Source organism: Scardinius erythrophthalmus (genome assembly GCF_964197995.2).
Source record: "Scardinius erythrophthalmus genome assembly, chromosome: 15".
Lineage (NCBI taxonomy): Eukaryota > Metazoa > Chordata > Actinopteri > Cypriniformes > Leuciscidae > Scardinius > Scardinius erythrophthalmus.
Window position 1 is genome coordinate 22,678,449 of NC_138235.1, and position 22,734 is coordinate 22,701,182.

At 39.1% G+C, this 22,734-nt stretch overlaps 1 protein-coding gene across 2 annotated transcripts in view; it reads right to left on the bottom strand.

Annotated features, from left to right (window-relative positions):
• The window catches only part of klhdc8b (kelch domain containing 8B), a 144,436-nt gene that overhangs the window by 109,977 nt on the left and 11,725 nt on the right, over nucleotides 1–22,734 (bottom strand). Inside the window, exons 2-4 of one of the 2 annotated variants that reach the window (XM_081386216.1) lie at nucleotides 10,211–10,807; nucleotides 9,947–10,061; nucleotides 7,913–8,758 (exon numbers count right to left, since the gene is read on the bottom strand). In XM_081386216.1, the coding sequence (XP_081242342.1) occupies nucleotides 7,913–8,303 (391 nt within the window). In that variant the 5' untranslated portion in view covers nucleotides 8,304–8,758; nucleotides 9,947–10,061; nucleotides 10,211–10,807. Of the gene's footprint in view, nucleotides 1–7,912; nucleotides 8,759–9,946; nucleotides 10,083–10,210; nucleotides 10,808–22,734 lie in introns of both variants that reach the window. The other variant, XM_081386217.1, reaches the window with a different exon arrangement.

Here is a 22,734-nt window from a genome sequence, read left to right on the forward strand (position 1 = left end):
GCAGTGCACAACGCGATGACGCGTTTTTGTCCCCACATCAAGGACGAACACGTCATAGTCCGTTCGGACAACATGGCTGTGGTGTCCTACATAAATCGCCAGGGCGGTCTGAAGTCCATATCCCTGTACAGGCTGGCGAAACGCCTCCTATTATGGGCTCAGCACAACTTACGCTCGCTGAGAGCAGTGCATGTACCTGGGCTTCAGAATGTGGGCCCAGACAGACTGTCCAGGAACAATGTTCCCCCGGGCGAATGGTCTCTACACCCACAAACAGTCCGGCTGTTGTGGGAGAGATTAGGCAGAGCGGAGGTGGACCTTTTCGCGTCCCGCGATAACGCGCACTGCCCCGCGTTCTTTTCAAAGACCGACAGCGCGCTGTCCCGAAGGTGGCCGCGCTGCCCGTTATATGTTTTTTCCCCCCGTCTCCCTCCTGCCACAGGTGCTGGAACGGGTCAGGGAAACGAAATGCCCAGTCCTGCTTGTAGCTCCGTTCTGGGAGAACCAGATATGGTTCCCAGTTCTGATGCAGTTGACAGATATCGATCCATGGCCACTGCCGTTGAGGAGAGATCTCCTCTCGCAGGCCGGGGGCTCGATTTGGCACCCACACCCGGAACTGTGGTCCCTTCATGTGTGGGTGCTCAACGGATACCCGTTGGTCTCACAGAGGGAGTCGTGAATACCATCACTCAGGCTAGAGCGCCGTCGACACGGCGGCTTTATGCTTCGAAGTGGTCGGTTTTCTCCGGCTGGTGTACAGCTCGGAGCATTTCACCCCTCGAATGTGAGGTAACGGAGGTTTTCTCCTTCCTACAAGAGCTGTTGGATAAGGGCAGATCCCCTTCCACGCTCAAAGTGTATGTGGCGGCTATTTCAGCGTTCTTTGGTTCAACGCTGGGTCAGTCGCTGGGAAGGAATGATTTAGTCATCCGCTTCCTCAGGGGAGCTAGGAGACTGAATCCGCCCAGACCTCCTTCAGTTCCTTTGTGGGACCTTTCTACGGTCCTGGCGGCCATGAAAGGTGCCCCTTTCGAGCCTATCCAGTCTATTAGCCTCAAACACTTGTCTTTCAAAACAGTGTTTTTGATGGCTCTCGCTTCAGTGAAGCGCATAGGCGACCTGCACGCGCTCTCTGTGAGCCCGGCGTGCTTGGAGTTTGGTCCTAATGACTCTAAAGTCATACTCAAACCTAAGCACGGCTATGTGCCGAAATCCCTCAACACGCCTTTTCGGGCTCAGGTCATTTCCCTGGCTGCCCTGCCGGCATCGAGTGAGGAAGGGGACTCGAGTTTTCTTTGCCCTGTTAGGGCTTTAAGAGCTTATATGTCCCGCTCTGCTGTCTTCAGACAGACAGAGCAGCTCTTTGTCTCGTTCAGTGGACGTTCCAAAGGAATGGCTGTTTCGAAACAAAGTCTATCCAGATGGATAGTTGACGCCATAGCGCTGGCGTATACTGCCAAGGGCATTCCATGCCCGTTGGGAGTCAGAGCGCACTCTACGAGAAGCGTTGCTTCTTCGTGGGCTTGGTCCAGCGGGATTTCCCTACAGGATATATGTACGGCGGCAGGCTGGGCCTCGCCGTCTACATTTATCAGGTTTTATAACCTAGAGGTTCCCGCCTTGCAGGCTAAGCATTTGTCGGTGTAATCCGTTCAGCCGTCTAGTCAGACCGCTGAAACTCATGCGCTATGCGCTACCGACTATCTTGGGCAGAACTGTGTAAGACCCACATTTTCCACATTAGTTCAGGTTCCCTACCCTGTCTATGTGATGTTATACTTGCGTCTGTGGACATGTCTATTCTACGACGCTACAGTTTAGGGAATTAAGGCTCCCACCCTTATTCCCTGACTCTGTGTGAGTCAATCTGGTGATTATGCACTGTATGCCTGAAATAGCTTCCGGTGATCAGTGTTTTTTATCCCAGCACGCACGGCGTTTTGCAAGGGGTTCCCGTAGCGTTTTGATAAAACGCAGTACGAGAGGACTCTCGTAAGAGAACGTACTCGGTTACTAACGTAACCTCGGTTCTCTCTAGAAGAGGGAACGAGTACTGCGTTCTCTGCCGTGCGTACGGTTCACTCTGGTTCGCTTCGGCGATCAAAATCAAGTGAGTCAGCCTTCTCAAGCTCCTTTTATAGAGGTAAGCCACGCCCGTTTCGGCGGGAAGTGGCGAGGAGGGCGCGAAGCGCCCTCATTGGCCTGATGCCATCTCAGGCCTCGCTCGATAGGCTTAAGCAGTTGCCGCAGAGCAGCCAATGAGCGAGCAAGCCGTCTCGCCATAGCTGTCTGCTGCTGCCGCAACGCGTTTTACATATATGAAAATTAAAGGATAATTTTTTGCTTCAGTGTTTCGTGAAAAGAGACTTTTCCCGTAGCGTTTTGATAAAACGCAGTACTCGTTCCCTCTTCTAGAGAGAACCGAGGTTACGTTAGTAACCGAGTACGTTTTTTTGAACTTTCTATTCAAAGAATTTCACCAAAAATGTTAAGCAGCACAGCTGTTTTCAACACTGATATTAATCAGAAATGTTTCTTGAGCAGCTAATCAGCATATAATGATTTCTGAAGGATCATGTGACACTGAAGACATGAGTAATGTAATGAGTAAAGAGTAATGATGCTGAAAATGCAGCTTTGCCATCACAGGAATAACTTGCATTTTAAAATATATTCAAATAGAAAACCAGTCATTTTAAATTGCAATAATATTTCAAAATATTTAATTTTTTTATGTAATGGTGAATATATGCAATTATGCATAACAGCATGTGTCATGGCTTTCATACACAACTTGCAGAAAACCTGTCTGTTTCACATTCATCATTTGCAATTTGTTTTCCATCCTATTCTGAAATTTATAATACTGACTAACTAAATTGACACATGCCAAAGTGTTCCTAGTATTTCAGGAGCAAAACACTAAACATGAGACAAAATACACCCCACTTTGGGGTTAACACAGGATGATTCTGCATTATATAGTATAGTTGGCAACCCTAGCTGACAGTCACATTTTCTTCAGAGTGCTAGTCTGAAATCAAAAAGACCTTGCCTGCCTAAATAGACATCCGCTCCAAATGCTGTCTTAGTGAGAGGTCAGCATGATCATGACACGTCCTCAACACCACAGCACACACTCAAACTTCTCACTAGACAACAGCGCACAGCTGCACACCAGAACAAATATGAGATAAGACTTCTGTGGTTTTGACTGGCCACAGCTGCACTTCTCCAGCTCAATTCTCTATTATTGTCATTATCACAAACAGCATCAGCTTTTTCTATTTTCTTCCTAAACATTGAGATCAAATCCAGTATGGGATATGTTATTTACAAGATCTAGATGGTTTGGCTCAGACCCGGATTGATATTCGGATAAAGAATGTTTCCAATAAGGCAAAGGGGTGCAAAGGAAAATGGGATTTCAAAGCCATACAAATACAGATTGGAACCTCAAAGCAATTTGTTTCTAAGATGACGTGAAGGATATCAAAGAGAACAAGCTCCGCTGACCGAAAGAGAGAGGTGAAAACAGAGGTCTTTGATACCAAAGCCTAAAACTGAATTATGGCTTCAAACGGCCTGTTTCAGGACCTTAATGCTTTTTCCAACACGAGAGTTTAAAGAATTACGATGATACACTGATAGTAAAGGGTGACGTGATAAATTGTCAATTAAAAATGAGAGAAAAGTTATGTCAGGATCACCTAAAGAACAAAATAAACCTCTTCTTGTATAAGGATGATACAAAACCCCTTTAATTAGTTGAGGTCCTGATCACCCTATTGAGATTTATTTTGCGACAATAACCGACTGAAATTGTGAATAAATTACCATATTTAAGTAAATAAATAAACAAACGTACCTAAATTATCTAAAAATGTTTTATTATGCGAGAAGAAAGACAATGGAGAGATGTGTATGAGGTCAGTTGCCATTGACAAAGATCGAATGCACAGTTTAGCCGTCATTATATAAAAATATTTGACCAATAAGAAACAAGTATTCCAGAAAGCTGTATAATAAGATCTTTCAAGTGTAATTATCAGTCCACATGGTGGTGGCATATGGCAATTAGCATGCACTTGTTTTAATAAGGCAAGGCATGGATCATGCTGGTATTTGTATTCTTGTATGATTTGTGTGCCTAGAAAGGGAACACAACTTTAAGGAAACTGAACAACAGAGGCATAATTATAAACGCACTAATGCACATAGATAAACACACAATCCTGCAGCTCTTTCCCTGGTGTGCTCATGTTCTTTCACACACAAAAGAGGCTACAAATTCATATCAATTGTACATGACAGCAAACCTACCTCATCTAAGCAGTGTTACTCTTTTACATGCAAAGACGTTAGTCAATCAAAGCAGAGGTCATTTATACCACTTAAAGGTACAGTAACAAGTCTTACAGTAATCCTGTAATTATTATGTAAATAATTTAATTTCTTTTACTGAACACAAAATGTAGCCACCCCTTTTAAAATGGAAGTGAATGAGGACAAAATGACAAAGTCTTCTGAACTTTTACTCGTTCTTGGATCGTTTCAATCATCTGTTAAGAAATCTGGCCTTATCTAGTTCTTAAATTGTCAACTCACTGACTGGAAAAGATAAAAAAAAAAATTCAATGCAATTTGGACTGTTTCTCATAAAAAGTTAACATATGACTTCAGAAGACTATTTGTGTTCCACAGAGAAGGTTTGGAACAACAGAAGGATGAGTAAATTTTCATCTTTAGGAGAATAATTATTAATATTTATTATTAATTATTATTAATAATAATAACAACATTGTGATGCCTAATAATACTAATAATTATTTATTATTATTAAAGGGATACTTCACCTCTGGAAAGATGAATGTGTATTTAAAATGGGTCATTTATGTAGAAGAAATGTGAAATTATTTTTGAATTTGGAGCTTTCTAGACTGAGAAAAGCCAGAAAATATATTTTTGGGTCATGTGGATGAAAGACAACAACTCCCAGAATGCACTTGCTTCGCTGCTCTACGAGGCCACTCCCAAGCCACGCCTACCGGTAAGAGAGCACAGTTAAACAACAAGGCTAGGCTACTAGTGAGTCTCCGTGACGAGTCTGCCAGGGATTTCAAGATCGCCCAAAATGTCCGGGATTCGGCTTTTGCGTTCTACAGTCGCCATTCATTATGTTTACTGTGGCGAGCAGGACGAGGCTGAGGGGCGCTGGAGAACGGCGCGAGGCCGGTGGCGTGATTACTGATGAGCAGCACCTGTGAGACGCACCGGTCTCGTATCTCTCACGGAGGAGCGGGAATTTTCTTAGCAATGTTAAAACGCACATCAACCGATCACTTGTTTAGCATTCATGTAAACACTACATTAAGATTCACCAATCGGAATGAATTCAGTTAGATTGAAACAAAAGGTGTGCATGTAAACAATGAATGGCGACCGCAGAACGCAAAAGCCGAATCCCGGACATTTTGGACAATCTCGATGTCTGGGAAAAAGAGGATGGTAACCCCTACTACTCAGTTTTCTCCTACTACTCAGCTTTCTCCACAGAACAAAAGCCTGCTAGCTTAGCTTCCAAAAAAAGATGGCTGACACTGTGTACATTCTGTGTGAGTGAGATCCCACCTCCTATGGGCGGGTTGAAAACTTGAGGAACAGCCCCTACTACTGGCCGTAGTCTTTAGCCTCTGGCCAAAAAATCCTCTGATGACGCAAAATAACGAGTTTTGCGTCATCGGAGGATTTTTTCCAGACAAAAATACATAAATCTCTCGTCTCAGGGGGTTATGAGGGTGGAAAGCACGGTTATTCGAAAATACTACAGGTATTCTTCTAATACAAAGCTTAATGCTAAATCCTGAAGTATCCCTTTAATTGTAAAAAAAAAGGCCAGACAGTGGAAGTAAAAAAGTGTCAAAAAGAGAAAATGCTCATTAAAAAAAGTAAATCACTAGTTTTTGGTGCAAGGAACCTCGACCAACATTATAAGCAGAGCTAGAAAAAAATTAAAATGAACATATTCATGATATGGCCTATTTAATTTACCTCAATATAATTTTTTTAATGGCAAATGTCTAACCCAAACCTCACAAGCTAATTTCAAACGCTCTGCTGCTCTAAGTAAATGAGAAGACAGATCATTTCTAATTCTGTGGACTGAAAGAAGTATTGGTTAGAGAACCACATGTTCTCACACAAGATCTCTCTCCTGCACATGAATCCAAATAGGTCTTGCTGATAGTTTTAACATGGACCCACAGACAGAACTGAACTGATCTGTCCCGGCCTGAATGCGGCTCAGCTGGTGGAATACGTCTTAGGAGAAGCGAATCCCTGTGAATAAACACTCTTCCTCGGGGTCTCAAACTGGATAAACTGTCACCTGAACACACACCTACATAAGCTGGAGAGGATGGAGAATGTGTTAGAGAGACTATTCTCTGCAGTGTAAGTCTTTGTGTCACAATGGCATGACTGATTCCTTCACTTGGAGCTGGTATATCCGGAGCACTCCAGAGGCACCGGTTATGAGACATTTATTACAACTGCAGTGATTGTACCAAAGATAACAGCATTTGAGATTATACAGATAATCGTGCTCTGACGGGAAGCAGCAGAAAGATGAAGGGAGGAACCAAACTTTGTTTTCCCCAATTACAGTCTGATGTCTTTCTACACACTGCTGCTCACTGAGGTTTGTGAACCAAACAATAACAATTTAGTCTGAAAAACTACAACAGCAGAACACTTACACATGCACTTGTAGTGAAAAGACAGTGAAGTGGGTAAGAAATATATTTGTCTTGTTTTCTCATAGAAAAAAAAAATGTAAACATCCTTAAAATTAGATCAATTTGCTTGGTCAATGACATGATGCTATTTTTGTAAAAATTCTAAAATACATTAAAATGCAATTCATGCATACAATAAATTGAATAAATATTTCTACAATTAGTAGGTTTTTAATTTGTATAATAAAATTCAGTTTGACACTTTTGGGGACATAAAGCCTATATATATATATATATATATATATCAAGGATTTAGATATAACTGATTTGAAAAGAAAACCTTAAGTACTTTGTAAGCAGTCTTTTTATTCATTAAATAAATATATATTTTTAAAAACTGCTTTAGTATTATTAAAATTTGAAAAACATTTGTCTGTCAAATCAAAGTCATGTGGCGTAACTAACATGCAGAAACATATAGAAAAACAAAACAAAAAATTACATTACAGACATGACCATGTGTCAAGGTCAATTATTCTCTTAAAATATTACATATTTTGACTTTTTATGAGGCAGTTTAATCCAGACTGTAAAATGACATGTGGTGTGATGTATGAAAGCATACCAAAATTTAATAATCATATTAATGAATTAAAACATTCTGATAATTGTAAAAATGTTTTTCTTGAAAAATGTATGTGGAAACTTTTCTAAGAAACAAATACTTTTCTTTTTTCCTGGATACGCTTATTGTCATTGACCATAGATGTAAAACGGCATAAAATATTATGACTTGTTTTCAGAGAATATGCCTAATTGTGCTTATTTTTCTTACCCCACTGTCAAATCTGGCATAAACTAACAAATTTTAGTAAGGTTCAAACATGACTAATTTGACAACTGGGTAGGGAAAATAAGCATAATTAAGGGCACAGCTTCTGAAAACAAGTTTATTTCAAGTTTTAAGGATTTTTAGACTTTCTTTTAATTGTAAAAACATTTTTTTTGCACTCTAATAAGAAAAAACTTGCCTGGTGATGCAAGTTGACTAGTACAGTTTATCTAATGAGGTGGATCAACCAGTGCAGTCTCGCAAACCAGCATCCAGTCCGGTTCTTTTTTTGGGAATCTTTTCAAGGAATTGGTCAAAATGAGGAGCAAACACTTCTTACCTCTCTCCAGCGTGGTGATGCCCATGGAGGCCTGCCCCAGTCCCGTCTTCCTCTCCCACTTGCCCTCATCAGGATGATATACTTCCACGGAGGCCAGTGGGCTCTGCTGTGCATCCATGCCTCCCATGACCATGAGCTGGTCTCCGACGGCCACGGCGGATGCCCCGGCCCGAGCGGTGGGGAGAGGGGGCAGCTCGCACCAGCGCTGGCTCTCCAGATCCAGCACCTCGGCGGAGTCCAAAGGGAGGCCGTTCTCGCTGCAGCCCCCCAGCACATAGAGGCGCCCGGCCCAGAGCACAGGCGTGCAGTACACCCGCTGCGTGGCCATGGAGGGGAACACCTCCCAGTACAGAGACTTCACCGTGCTCAAAGCCATCTCGGGGATGGGCATGGCTCCAGGACGGCACACCGGCAACAGAGCATGACACAGGCACAGAGGGGAGGGCAGAGGAACGTGAAAATCAAGGACAATGCATCAACAAAACGCCAGGCTAGAGAGCAGGAGAGGCTGCAACTGTCAGTCTGCCAGAGACCTCAGTTCTAGCTCTCTCTCGCTCGCTCGGAGCCGGCAGGTGGGGGGGAAGAGTGTTTCCTTCAGCGCTGTCTGTGAAGAACTAGCCCTCACTCCATCTTGATGATTTATTCATTTTTGTTGCTGCTTTTAAAAGGTGCATCAGGCCCTTTTAAGTCTTTTCCGTTGTCTTCCACGAGCCGCACAGTTGTAAAAGATATGGAAAGAATGTGTAACTCCGACAAGAAAAAAACTAATTTATCCACGTGGAACGTCAAGCGGGATCCCTTTCTGTGGTCCTGCCAAACGTGTCGGTGCGACCCTCATGTCTGACGCTGTGAGGAAGAGGAAAAGAGAGACAGTAACAGAGCAAGCGCAAGATAAAAGACAACGTAATCAAATGAGTTTCATTGGTGAATGACACGCATAATTTGTTGTCACCTTTTATCTATTAATTTATTCTGAAAAACATCAAAAATGCACTTCATGCATACAATGACTTGAATAAATCTTTTCTATGATGAGTATGTTTTCATTTCTATATTAAAATTCAGTTTGATATTTTTGGGGTCAAATTTTTGGAGTCAAATAAAGCGAGGGTGATGCAATTGTCCGAATATCATTAAGAAAAAAAGATTAATTGAAAGAATGAATACTAGGGGTGTAACGATACCCTCATGTCACGATTCGATACATATCACGATACGATATTATTGCGATACTCCAAGACATATAGTTAAAGGTTAACAAAAAATGAACTGTTGATTAAAATGCTCAATTTGATGGGTGTAAATGAATAGGCTTGGACTTGGTGCTGGTAACCCAATGTACAGGACAATGGTGACACCAGAATAAAAAATATTCATGATTCTGAAGCTGAAAATACAGAGTTATTTTAGACGAATATGCTTGCACTCTGTCACTCACTAGATATATTTAAAATAATGTAGGCCACTTTTTACTGGCAACTGGATTGCATTATTATACATTATATTCAACATTATATATAGCAGTTTAATGTAGTACTGACACTAAAACTCTGAAAACTTGAATTTTTTTCTCACACAGTAATTTTTATTTTGGGTAAACTATACATTATACAGTACATATTGTCACTATCCACGATATTGTTGCATTTTGGTATTGTGATATATATTGTGACACGAAATATTGTTACACCCCTAATGAATACCTTCTTTAGTAAGCACTTTTATTTTATTCTATTTTATTATTCGTTGGAAAAAAATATTTTTAAATAAACTGCTTAAGCATTAATATTTTAAAACTTTTGTCTGTCAAATAAAAGTCATGTTTTGTAACTAAACAGTAACAAAACAGGACAGGACATGCCATCAGAGGGAAGACAATATAATCCTTCTAATCAAAGAGAAAATTCCCAGATTGCCGAAGGCTTACGTGTGAATGGAGGCAAGCTGCCGGTGGAGATTGTTGGCCAATCTGATCTGCTCTTACACTTATTTAAATAAACTGTATAATTCAATGGCCAGAGCGCTGACATTTACCATTCACTATTTACTGCCAGGGGCTCAAGGGTAGACGTGTGTGTGAAGCTGTTGGGCCACAAAGCTGCAGTCTGGCCCTCTCCAAAGGTCACTGCGTCTGCGGGGACCAATGGCCCTGGATGGTCACAAAACCAGGCTAATTTGGACATGAGCATCATTAAATAAAGGCTTCATTATGGCGGGATATGTGAATAAATATGACCTTAATGCTGGAGAGAAAGAACAGCACTGGAAAGGTTACAGACATTATATGCAAAAACTTACTAGGTGCATGTGTGGGAGACAGAAGGATCTCTTGGGCATCTTTTGGGTAATAGCATAAGTAAAGATGACAAAAAAAAAAAGAAAAAAAAGAGGAAAGCAGATCTTTAAATGGCAGCGAATCGGTTGTGTAATTAAGATGCTGTGGATTCTGAGCCCAACAGCATGCCACAACACACAGCGTGTTAACGACTCCAGACAGACTAAGAATTATGCAGGAAAAACATCAGTTTCATCTGGAGCAAAAGTGCTGCCGCTAGGCACTCCGACTGAGTACAATCAGTCCAGATCATATGACACCATCAGGCTCTTCTTTGGGTTTAGAAGGAGCAGATTTGTAAGTAAAATGAATCCTTCTCTTGGCTTTTCGTTAGATTTTCCTCCAAGTAGAGAGAAAAGACAGATGCATCAGTCTCATTTCCTAAAGATGATGTCAGGAACATGGGATAAATCCCAGTTGTTTAAGGTCTATCTCCCTTGCTGTAGAGTTTATTTCACATAGAAGGAAGAGTCTCGTGGGAATTGTGGGAGATGATGATTTCACTGGGATATGCTGTCCAGTGGATCCACGGGATAAACATCAGCTCCAGTCTGCATTGCCTAAAAAACACATATAACAAACTTAGTACTGGAAGAATGACGGATGGAGCAAAAACAAGAGAGAGAGAAAAGGGCAGAGAGCCAAGAAGAAGAGAAACAGATGTTTATGTTGTGTTCTTGGAAGGACTCCTACCTATAATTAGGCCAAGACATCACGTGTTGCATTAAGATATTGTACACGAGTTGCATATTGAAGCTATGAATGCAGATGGCAACAAAACTAGAAGCATATAAGGCAGTGTTTTTAGCACTATAAAAAGAACTTTGCACAATAAAAAAAAAACAAAAAAAAAAACACAAACTATGCCAAGCCTAAGCATCTTTTCCTCCCTATTGAGTGAATTCACTGCCATTATGTTTTAAAAAACCCTTTTGGACCTGGCGGTAATGGTGTCCTAACCTACGAAATTGATTTTCTATGAAGTGTCTGCTCACAGGGAGAAATTTCTACACTCGCTCCACACTAACTTAAGGCTGTATTCAGACCCAGACCCGAGTATTTTAAGGATGCTGTATTCTACCGAAGAAGGTAAAAGCTATTTTTTTCCTGTAACAATGTCAAGTGGCAACTATGAGAGACCCTGAGACAGCTACAGTCTTCATTTCTGCACATTTCTCAATTTCAGACAGTTAGAGGCTCTTAAATCCTCAGAGCACACAGCAAAACTGAATGCACAGACAGCTGTTAAAGTTTATAAAAGCCAAAAAAAGACAGAAACTTTTTTTGAAGCTTCAAAATGTAACTTCAGTAACCAGATTTAATGAAAATAGAGTCAGCAGAATTCAAAAACAAAGATGCACATTTATGTAATCATTTTCTTAATAGGTATATATGGTTTTCTATTTCTTAAAGCAAACTGTCAACATAATTTATCAATGGAGTAAAGAATTACTTCAAACTTAATTCAATATTTTTTAAATCAAGTCATATGCAAATTATGCTTTATGTAAATTAGTCTTGTTTTGAGTTTACATATTTTTAAATGGATAAGAAGAGAAAATAAAAAAACTAATTTTGTTTGCAATAGGACTATTTGCATTTATTTGACAAGTTCAAAATGAGTCCACATGTCTAAAGCCGGCAAAGACAAGAGTTTCAGCAAGGGAAAAAGACACAGACAGATAGATAGACAGACAAGACAGATGACAGTGATTTATGCGGTAGAGAACACAACCTGTAGGGAATCCTATGGAAATATTTTAATTCATTAAGATGCTTTATTAATAGGATGAATTATAATTGCTAAACAGGAAGGGAGTCAAACTGTAAGATGGAAACTCTGAACAACATAATGAGTGGAAAAGATGGATTGGCCTTGGGCACAGCTGACAGTCCTCCAGAAACATGCTGTTGGATGAATCAAGTATTCTGTACAAACAGTTCTTGGTTTCAGCAAAGTATCCATGACCGTTTGGTAAGACTTCTGGCTGCATCTGCACTGGAAAATACGCAGAGGAATTATTCCCTCTTAAAGAGGGGTTCAAGTCCGTGCCTGAGCTCCAGATAACATTTAGAAGGCTGATCAGCCTTAATCCCTCAACTTCACAATTGATCCAGGCTCAAAGAGCTCTTTTTTTTATCTGTTCTATCATCCCTCCAGTCTGAATTTTTCATGCCTGCTATTGCTAATGTTCTGTCCAACCAAATGTACATGCAAAGAGCGCTGTTTCCTTATTTCCATTCTCCACCATCCTCTCCTGCCTCACGTCAGCCTCTCTCTTCTCGCTCCCATTGATAGTCACCGATCACAAGAGCCCCCGCATTTCTCAGGCGTTTAGCCTTTGGCACAAAAACATGATTACTTCTGCATAAGAGTTTCCAGGGAAAGGGAGTTGAGCCGGCTGGGGCCTTGGAGAACATGCAAGGTGTGTTCAAAACAGCTTCAAAGTAACACAAAAACACTGAGACACAAGCTTAAAGGCATGAACACATTATGAATAAATCAGATTTCTTCTATAATGTAAGGTGCAAAGACAGCATCTCAATCTAAGACATATTTGATGTAAAAGCATACTTAGTTAAGCCAAATTTTATACAAAAATATTTTTAAAGGGGTGGTTGATTGCTATTTCACTTTTTTCATTTTAAATACTGTGTAATGTTGCTGTTGGTGCATGAACAGTATCTGCAAAGTTGCTGCGCTGAAAGTTCAACGTAAGCAGAGATATTGTCTTTTAAAAATCAGGAAGTTTAATGCCTACAAAAACGACTCGAATGGGACTACAACGAGATACTTCCCGGGTTTTATACGTAACTAACCCATACATTTACATCCACCCTCCCTCCGGAACATGTTCTGCTGTCGAAGAGGAGGAGTTATAGTGGAGAGCTGTAGCTGTCAGGTCTTCTGTGTTCAGGCTTCCTACAGACGCTGTAGTTCGTCAACAATGGTTCAAATTTAAGTTTGATTATGTTCCTGACAATTACAATCGTAGTTTAGCTCTCTGTGCTGCGCATTTTACCGAAGACAGCTTCCAGAATCTACACGAGTTCAATGTCGGATTCAACAAGAAACTATTACTCCAACATGAAGCAGTTACAGCTTTAAAACCAGAGGCCACAACCTGCAAGTAAGATTTAATCATTTTAAATGTATTTGCCTGTATAATTTAAGACGTACGTTTTAGTTTTATCAAGGATGTAAAAAAATGCCAGCGCTGGCTTTAGTATATGACAGATGCGTATAAACATTTTGGACCCGAATTTGTATATGTACAAATTTTGTAAACGTATTTTCCATGTATACTTTATGACGTAATTTTTTTATTTGATCAAGAACGCAAACCAATGCCAAAGCTGTTTGGTTATAGTAGCTAGTTAGTTCGATGATATTTTGTGTGTATAAGAAACGTGTACAAACTTCAAAAAATTATCGCAACAGCGAACTTCAGCTGCTGTTATCACATGTACACCTAAAGAAAACGACAAACTGAGTAAACTACCGGTAAGTGTTGTGAATAGTTAAACGGTTGTTCATTCTATCAATAAAACAATATCTTTAAAAAACGGTATTACTCAGTCATGTATTCAGTTATATTAAATGTTTAATCAGGGGGAAAGCGTATCTCAAAAGCTAACAAACAGCAGTAGCATTTTCAAGTAACAGCGTATGGGAATTCTTTGAGAAAATAATAATAATTAAAAAAAATTACCATTCAGAAACGTTTAGTAAGAGCCGTGTTTGCGGAGGTTCTGCTTGACTCTCTTCATCACCGCTCTCTGGGTCTGATTCTGGCTCAAACTGATGAGGCAATATTGACACCATTACATTTGACCGGGTCCGGAGCACATGCAACTGTCGCCCGTAAAGGTAATGGGCGTGAAGATTCCGGACGCAGTTTAGCCAATTACAACACACCGGCCGAACTAACCAATCTGAGCTCATTGCCTCTTTCTGAGGGAGTGGTTTCATAGAATCAGGAAGTCAACCGGTCGTTCAAATGACAGAGGAGGAAGCGGCTTACAATAAAGGTGAAATTTATGAAAAATAAGGCGTTTTTTAACAAACGAAACACGAAGACATGTTATATTGCAGCCCATAAACATAATCAAGCTAAGAAAAAAGGCAGTAAACCACCCCTTTAAAAGGTTCCTTCCTCGGGTACAATGCATAAACATGCATTGAAATGATTCCCTTTTTGCTTTTCAGCTGTGAAAAAGTACCAAAAAATGAAGTAAACAGAAGGAGTCAGCAGGGGAGAACTAGTTAAACAGAGCATAAGGTAAAATAAACAAAGAAATTTAGATGTAGCGGCCTGGGGATGCAAACACATCCAGGAGTGTGAACGCAGAGGATGGGTTTATATCATAGTGTGTGTTTGTGTATGTGTGTGCATGTGTGCGTGTGTGAACACCGCAGCAAATATGTTCCTGGATTCCCTTGGTGAATCAAATAATCAAACGATTTACTGCCTCACCGCCCAACGTCTCTACTACTACCACCAAAGGCAGGAAACAACATCATGTATACACATACACATGTTTGTTTTTCCATCTTAGTGATTTTGGACTGCCTTCTATAGCTCTTATACTGAGCTAATGATATTTTCTGTTCCCTAACACCTAAACACAAACTTTCCTGCATTTTTACACTGTCATTAAGTCGTTTTTTTCTCATGTGAACCATTGGCTGGTGAGATCAGGTTGTACTTTTTTAAACGCACTAGGGCTGTCACGATATCAGATTTTTCACTACACGATTATCACGCCCAAAAGACTTCACAAAATATTGCGATATATTGTTATAACAAAGTATATCGAAATCACTATCGGAATGTTGACAAAATAAATAATGCTATCAGTCAAATTCATCTTTACTTAGTTTATTTTATTTATTTATTTTTTGAAGAAGCAGTAGAAGAAGAATCACACCATTAAAATCGGTTCATCATTTTGGACTTAACCGTTCAATTCATATGGATTAGTTTTTACAATCTCTTTATGACCTTTTTGAAGCGTAGAAGAGTCAGTTGCTGCCAATAAAGGGACAGAAAGCTCTCAGGTTTTATCAAAAAGACCTTCATTTGATTTGTGTTCCTAAGAAGAACGAAAGTCTTACGGGTTTGGAACGACATGAGAGTAATTAAAGACAGAATTTTCATTTTTGGGTGAACTATCCTTTTAAGGACAGTAACTAATTACATTAAAGGTCCCGTTCTTCGTGATCCCATGTTTCAAACTTTAGTTAGTGTGTAATGTTGCTGTTAGAGTATAAATAATATCTGTAAAATTATAAAGCTCAAAGTTCAATGCCAAGCGAGATATTAGGCTTGTTTGAGATGCGCCTTGCCTCGCCTGCAATGTAGCCGAGAGTAGGCGGCTGCAGTGAGAGGAGGAGTGAAAAAAGCGCAGGCAAGACGGACAGTTCTCTCTTCTCGCAGTGGATCTGACACCTGTGAGATCAAAGATGGATATCGCGGGATTCACCGGATTCACGCTTGTGTACAGTGTTGCTAATAAACTGGATAGAATTTAAGTTCTGTTGCTTTTATGAAAATAAATAGAATGAACAAGACACCCAAAGTAGCCTACTTATTTAATTCCATTCCAAATACATGTTTATCAGTCTTTTTTTCTTTAATACAGACTTGTTTTTTTTTTAAATAAAAAATACATTGCATAACCCATAGAGATCGCACTGTTAGTTAGTTTGGGAATATTCACACATAATTTATACACATAAAACATGATATCAGAGTTTTAAAATCAAACATTTTAAAAGAGAACAAATACATCACGGTTGTTTAAACCAATGAGCATTAAGCTGTGTCGTCAGCAAGTCGTTTCCCATCATGCTTTTGATCAGCGCAGTCGGTGGAGAGCAACTGCGCGCGACTGCAGAATCCGACAGGTGCGCCTTGCGCTCGCGAGAGATTTTTGACATACGTCAGCATGACATCAGAGCAAGGCGGACCGCACTCGGACACATTTCTAACCGGCATGCATCTCGCGCTGATCACCGGTGATCGATTCTGCGCAGATTTTGCTCATCTCAAACAAGCCTATTTTATTTAACAGAAGTTGACTACATCGAACGGCCCGTTTGGACTACATCCCTCTACTTCCTTCTTTAATGACGTCATTAAAACCGTTTTTTGACTAACCTCCGCCCACAGGAATGCTCCCTCAACTCTACCGAAATTCGTTTATGTACTTGCGCACTTCTAATAACTTACTGTGTTTACTCAGCTCTTACGGTGATTTTCTGAAGTAAAACTGACGCTTCATCTTTTGTGTGATGTACAATAAACTTTATTAAACTCATCAGTATATGTTTGATCATCATTCAGACAGCAGACTTGTAGGCTATTAATAAATAACGGATACATACAAGCAGATGACAAATACATTATAATAACCGTAATTAAACTACTAAACTATACCTGTTTCATCTCTATACAGCACTCTGACTCTGTAGGCATTATTGTCCGACTCGAAATGAACACCGTTACTGAGAGTTTCTGATATTATTATCATCATTTCTTGAGATGAAATTGTCCTGAGAGACTGAACGCGAGCTCATGAAGCTCCGCCCCCTGTGTCGTCCAGCAGCAGCTTATTTGCATTTAAAGGGCACACACTAAAACAGCGCGTTTTTCTGAGCCCCAAAAAATGACAATTTAAACATGCTGTAAAAAATGATCTGTTGGGTATTTTGAGCTGAAACTTCACATACACACTCTGGGGACATCAGAGACTTATTTTACATCTTGTGAAAAGGGGCATAATACGGGACCTTTAATTCAAATTATTTACACCACTGTGCGCCCAATTATTGAAAAAGAACTAATTTAGACAAAACCTGACCACTTTAACCACACGCTCATCTGGTCCCCAAACACGTGTAGTAATGTGGCACAGAAAACGCTTCACTAAAATGACAAACTCACACCGAAAGGCACAATTCTGACACAACTTCTCCTTACAGCTAGTAAACATATCCTTATCTCTTAACTCCATTATGCACATCATTACAATAGTAAGCAATGATTATACAGGAAATGTATGCAACAGGAACACACTGTCTCACAAGACCGAAAAGGTTATTCTAATGCCTACCCTGGGGTCCCTGCACACATTTATCTTACTGTCCCACCACAAAGAGAGAAAAATATCTCTCTTCTACTTATCTGATCTCTAACCCCACAATCTATTTCTTAAGAGATAAGAGAAACTAGGCCAGCCAGCCAGAGGAAAGAGAAAATAACCCATCATAAAGTAAATCACAGACTGAATGAAGTTAGAAAGATGCTTTGGTTGGTTAAGGAGTTAGGTTTGTATATTGTATTTTATTTTATGTTAGGCTTTAGGAAAGGTTTGTTTGTTATTTTGGCCCGGTCAGCTCCTGAATCTAGAGTCTCAATTTAAGACAATAAATTCATCATTGTTGTTCTAAATTCACAGCAGTCTTTCATGTTGCACCCTTTTCCCTAGAAGGGGAATTTAATGAATGTCAATGGGGTCCAAAACAGCACTGTACTTCATTGACTTCCATTACATGGACAAAAAAAGTTATATTGAAAATATATTCTTTTGTATTGCCAGATCAAACAGGTTTGGAACAAAATGAGGGTGAGTAAATGAAGACAGATTTTTTTTTTGGGTCGTGCAAAGAAGACCAGCGGCCAATGTCAGGATTTATGTTAAATAATACAAAAAATATAGATTTGTTTTTCACCAAACCCTATCATACCCCCTGAACACTTGGAATAAGAAACATTCATAGCACCATTTTGTGATATTTTACGTCTTTTTTTAAAGCTTGATGCTGGTCGGTATTCACTGCCATTATATGGACAAGCGTGTTCAGGACATTTTTTTTTTTTTTTTATGTCCTTTTGTGATCTGAAAAAGAAAGATGGCCATATGGCATTAGAACAACACCAGGGTGAGTAAATGATTTAATTTTCATTTTTGTGTGAACTATCCCTTTAGGTGTTTGAATATGGATATTAATATAAGGCAGATAGTAGGGTTTGGATCTGGACTGAAACACACACACACAGAAGGATTAAACAAGTAAATTGCATAAATGAAATTTTAAATGTCTGTGCAGTGATCTCTGTTTAAAACTTCAAGAGATTTGTAGAAAAGCACTTTGCAGTCTGTCAATGCCCAGGATTGCGTGCAAATGGCCCATTTCACTTTCTTGCCTCTGCTTTCTTTTCTGTCTTTTTCCACAGAGAGCTCAAGGTGACATGTCTTTTTAAACACTGACCTTTTGAAATATTCTGGAGTGCTGGGACTGAAGCTGGATATTGAGCAAGAGTGTCTTTAATTAAAAGAAGTCTCAGATTATGTAACACCTTCAAAGGTTTAGATGAACCTAATAAATACCAGGGTTGTGTGCCATTCAGAATTGAATTGAACTGAAAATGTCTTTTAAATTCTGAATTTGACTTTAGCTAGCAAACATTATGCAGAATTGTGGTCTGAATTGGAATAAGAAAGTAGAATTAAAATAGAATAGAATTTTTTTTAAAAATCCAATGAAAATACACTACCGTTAAACATTTGGAGTCAATAAGATTTTTTTTAAGCAAGGATTTTAAGGATTTTAACCCAAAAAAGCGACATTAAAGACATTTATGTAACAAAAGATTTCTAATTCCAATAAATGCTCTCATTTAGAGCTTTCTAATCATCAAGGAATCTTGAAAAAAAGCTATCAGTGTCCATAAGAATCAGTGTCCAACTGTTTTCAAAATTGATAACCACCAGAAATGTTTCTTGAGCTGCAAATAATCATATTAGAATGATTTCTGAATGATCATGTGACACTGAAGACTGGAGTAATGATGCAAATTCAGCCATCACAGGAATAGGCCTACGTTACATTATAAAATACATTTAAAAAGAATAAATTACCATTCACTTTTTAAACATTGCAGCAATAACCTCAGAAGCAATCTATTTTTTTTTTTTTTGCCAATGTTTCTTTTGAACATTGAGCAGTTTTTGGTTGTGAAACCGCCGAGATATAAATTCCAGAGGAAATGGGATAACCTTTTACAGGTGAGAATGTGTTGGATTGTGTTTTTGTATGTCTTAACTCAATATAACATGTTTTAATGTTTTTACTCTTACTATGGTAACTTTTTAATGTTGTGTTCAGGGCTTGAATTTCAGTGCGGGATTGCGCATATTTTTTATCATTCCCGCAGGTCTCCCATTTATAATGCGGGAAATTCCCGCAAACATTGATTCACTTCAGCATGTTGGTTGTATTAGTAAATGAATCCACACAGATTATAAAATCAAATCAGTCATTTTAAATCTGTCTGCGAGACGCAATTTCACATTCAGCGGCGCTGCGTCTTTTATCTCTCGTCTCTCTAAATGGGTTGCACAAGGTAATCGTTAAGCGCGCAGCAGGCGGCGATAATACTCTCTCGCATTTCGGGAGTCGGACTCGGGATAGACGGAATTGTCACTTGCATAATCGGGCCAGCATTGCATCATGAGTAACTAAAGTTTACCATTTGCACGTCTTTTTAAGTCTCACCAGTTTAAACATTCACGCGATTTTAAACTCTTCGGTACTTGCGCGCTGTCTGAGAGATAGTTTTTCTCTGCACACATACATAGAGTAAAGCCGCCTCACATACAGCTCGCGGGTCACAAAAGTTATTTTTCGTGGATTATATCGCTTTAACAGTCAAAAACATAAGAAAATTATGTCAATTTCGGTCTTGAGTATCCTCTAAACACAGTCGGTTATGTCTTGAATAAGCATAAAGCGCATGTGACTGTATAATCAAAACAGGATCCGTGCACTAGCTCTTAAAGGGACAGCAGCCGTATCGTGTCTGTCATTCATTTGTTTGTCAAAACAACAAAACATAGCTTTCATTTTAAGGAATCAGGATTAATAGCCTATTTATTTAATTTAGTCAGGACTAAAATACTACCCAGTGTTATTTTACATTTGATTACTTTATTCAGTCTCTGTAGTATTTCTGAAAACTAGTTTTAGACCTAAGCAAAAACTTTTCTCTTTTTTTCTCTTTATTGGTATCTTTATTCTATTGTAGGCTATTTATTTGTGCTACTTTTTTCAATTTAATTCAAAGATTGAAATCAAGCTACCTTGAGTTGTGTAAATTCTTAAGAACAAAATGACCCCATGGTAAAAATGCAATGAGTAAGCATACATTTAGGCGAGATAAATGTAATTAAAAAAAAAGTCTAAAACTCCCCCCTCAAATTAAAAATCCCCCCCCCATAAGAATCACCTAAGGGGGGATTTCCCCCCCAATTTCCAAAATGAAATTCAGGCCCTGGTGTTAGCTGATGCCTTCGTCTTGTTGTATTGTGTTAGTTTAGCAAAATCGTCTTCTAAAGTCTGTCGTATATATATATATATATATATATATATATATATATATATATATATATATATATATATATATATATATACACTGTATATATTCAAAATTGCAGACAGTCACTGACCGGCATTGACCGTTCCATTATGGCGGACGGCTTTTGTATAGCAGCCCATTGGAAAGGCCGCTAATATGGAATCTATGTCTATAGTACAACTGATGTACTCTCAACGGCTAAAGAATAATAACCATAATGCACTGTGAGAGTCCCGCACCAAATGAATTCCCATGTCTCGCCAGAACATGGCGCCTGCAGCTGAATCCTCCATTTCCACCACTGGCTACAACGTAATATCATACAGGTATAAATTCCTTTTAAATTGATTATTAAATTATTTAATTAAGATTTATACATGCTAGTTTCCATGATAGAGTTCAAGATAAGTCTTTGTATTACGACTGCAGCTGCCAGTTTGCAAAGTTTCAAATGATGATTAAACAGCAAGCACAAACTGCAAAAGCAGCAGCCCCCGGCACACTCGGTTTCCGAATTCACTCGTATTCATTCACTCTTTCAAGTGGCCTATATTAGTGGAGTAACATAGGGAATAGTGAATGAGGGTATAGACGGCGATTTTGAGCACAGCTTATGTCTCCCTCATCTTATAGTGCTGGGGGTGCTCCAGGACAGGTTTGAAAACCACTGGACTAATGAAGTCATATGCTTTGTGAATTCAGTGAGTTCTTCGTGTCATTCCATTTCAGCATCTTGTGGAGTGGAGCTAATTCAATTCAAAATCACTTCAGGAATTGTAAAGGAGCCAATTTTTCAAGGTCCATGCATTAGGCCTCTAGCTAGAGTTAGCATCGCTATTCTTCGTGTACTTCAAATACTGATACCACAGTGGTGTTAGATGGTGGAGAATAGAAACACAGCTCCTCAGACAGAACCACCAGTGGAATCTAATAGGATCTCTTAACTTGTCTTATCTTTTCGTTTAAAAAAAATAATAATAAAAAAATATGCCAACTCCTGACTGACTACATTTATTCATTTAGCAGATGCTTTTATGCAAAGAGGCTTACAAATGAGAAACATCACAAACAATTTATCATGAGAGCCAACAATATTTGCTGTACACAATGCCAGATTTAAGTATAGATTAGTTGCTTCTTCAACAAATGCCAATGTTTGAGTGAACGATTTAGAAGCTAACAAAGACAGAAACAGAGGGGAGCGTGTACAATTTAGCTCTTAAAAATTTGCCAAAGTTAAGAGAAACATTTTTCATGAGAAAGGCAAGCAAGGAGAAAAGGATTACCACTGTACTAATCTGCATTCCAGTGAAATGATCAAGACCACTTGAGACACAAATAAAGCCTGCTTTCTGTACAACAGCTCATCTCCTCATTCCTCATCTTCCTCTCTTGCTCACACACACACACACACACACACATCCTTATTCCATAATCTTTATGTTAATCTGAGGGACTTGCATTACTCTTTATAAGCAGAGACCTGTCGCATAGGTTCAGTGCCTAAATAAAATAAAGGTAATAGTGAGATTCCATTTTAAATGAATAGTTAACTATTACAAATCTCAGCTTACATGAACTAATAATAAACGGAACAGTTGTATTTTTACTAGCATAAAAAAAAACCTAATGTAACAAATGTATTGTGCAATGTGCATTGTTAGAAAATGTATTAACTAACGTTAATAAATGGTACCGTATTGTATAAATAAATCAATAATTGAACAGCGAAGGTAAAATAAAAGGTTTACTTCCAAATCAAATCGCCATCAACATCAATGTCAAATATTTAAACTGCATGCTGACTATCCTAAACATGCATAAGTTACCCGTTAAGAGGAAAAAAAAAACATTAGCCATGTTCCAACTTTAAAGGAACACTCCACCGTTTTTTCATATTAAGCTATGTTATTCCCTTAACTAAGACGAGTTGATACTTCTCTCGTCAGTGCGTGCACTCAATCACTCTGGCGCGCGGCAACACTTTGATAGCACTTAGCTTAGCCCAGTTCATAGGGACCAAACAGAGATGAAGTTAGAAGCGACCAAACACCTCCATGTTT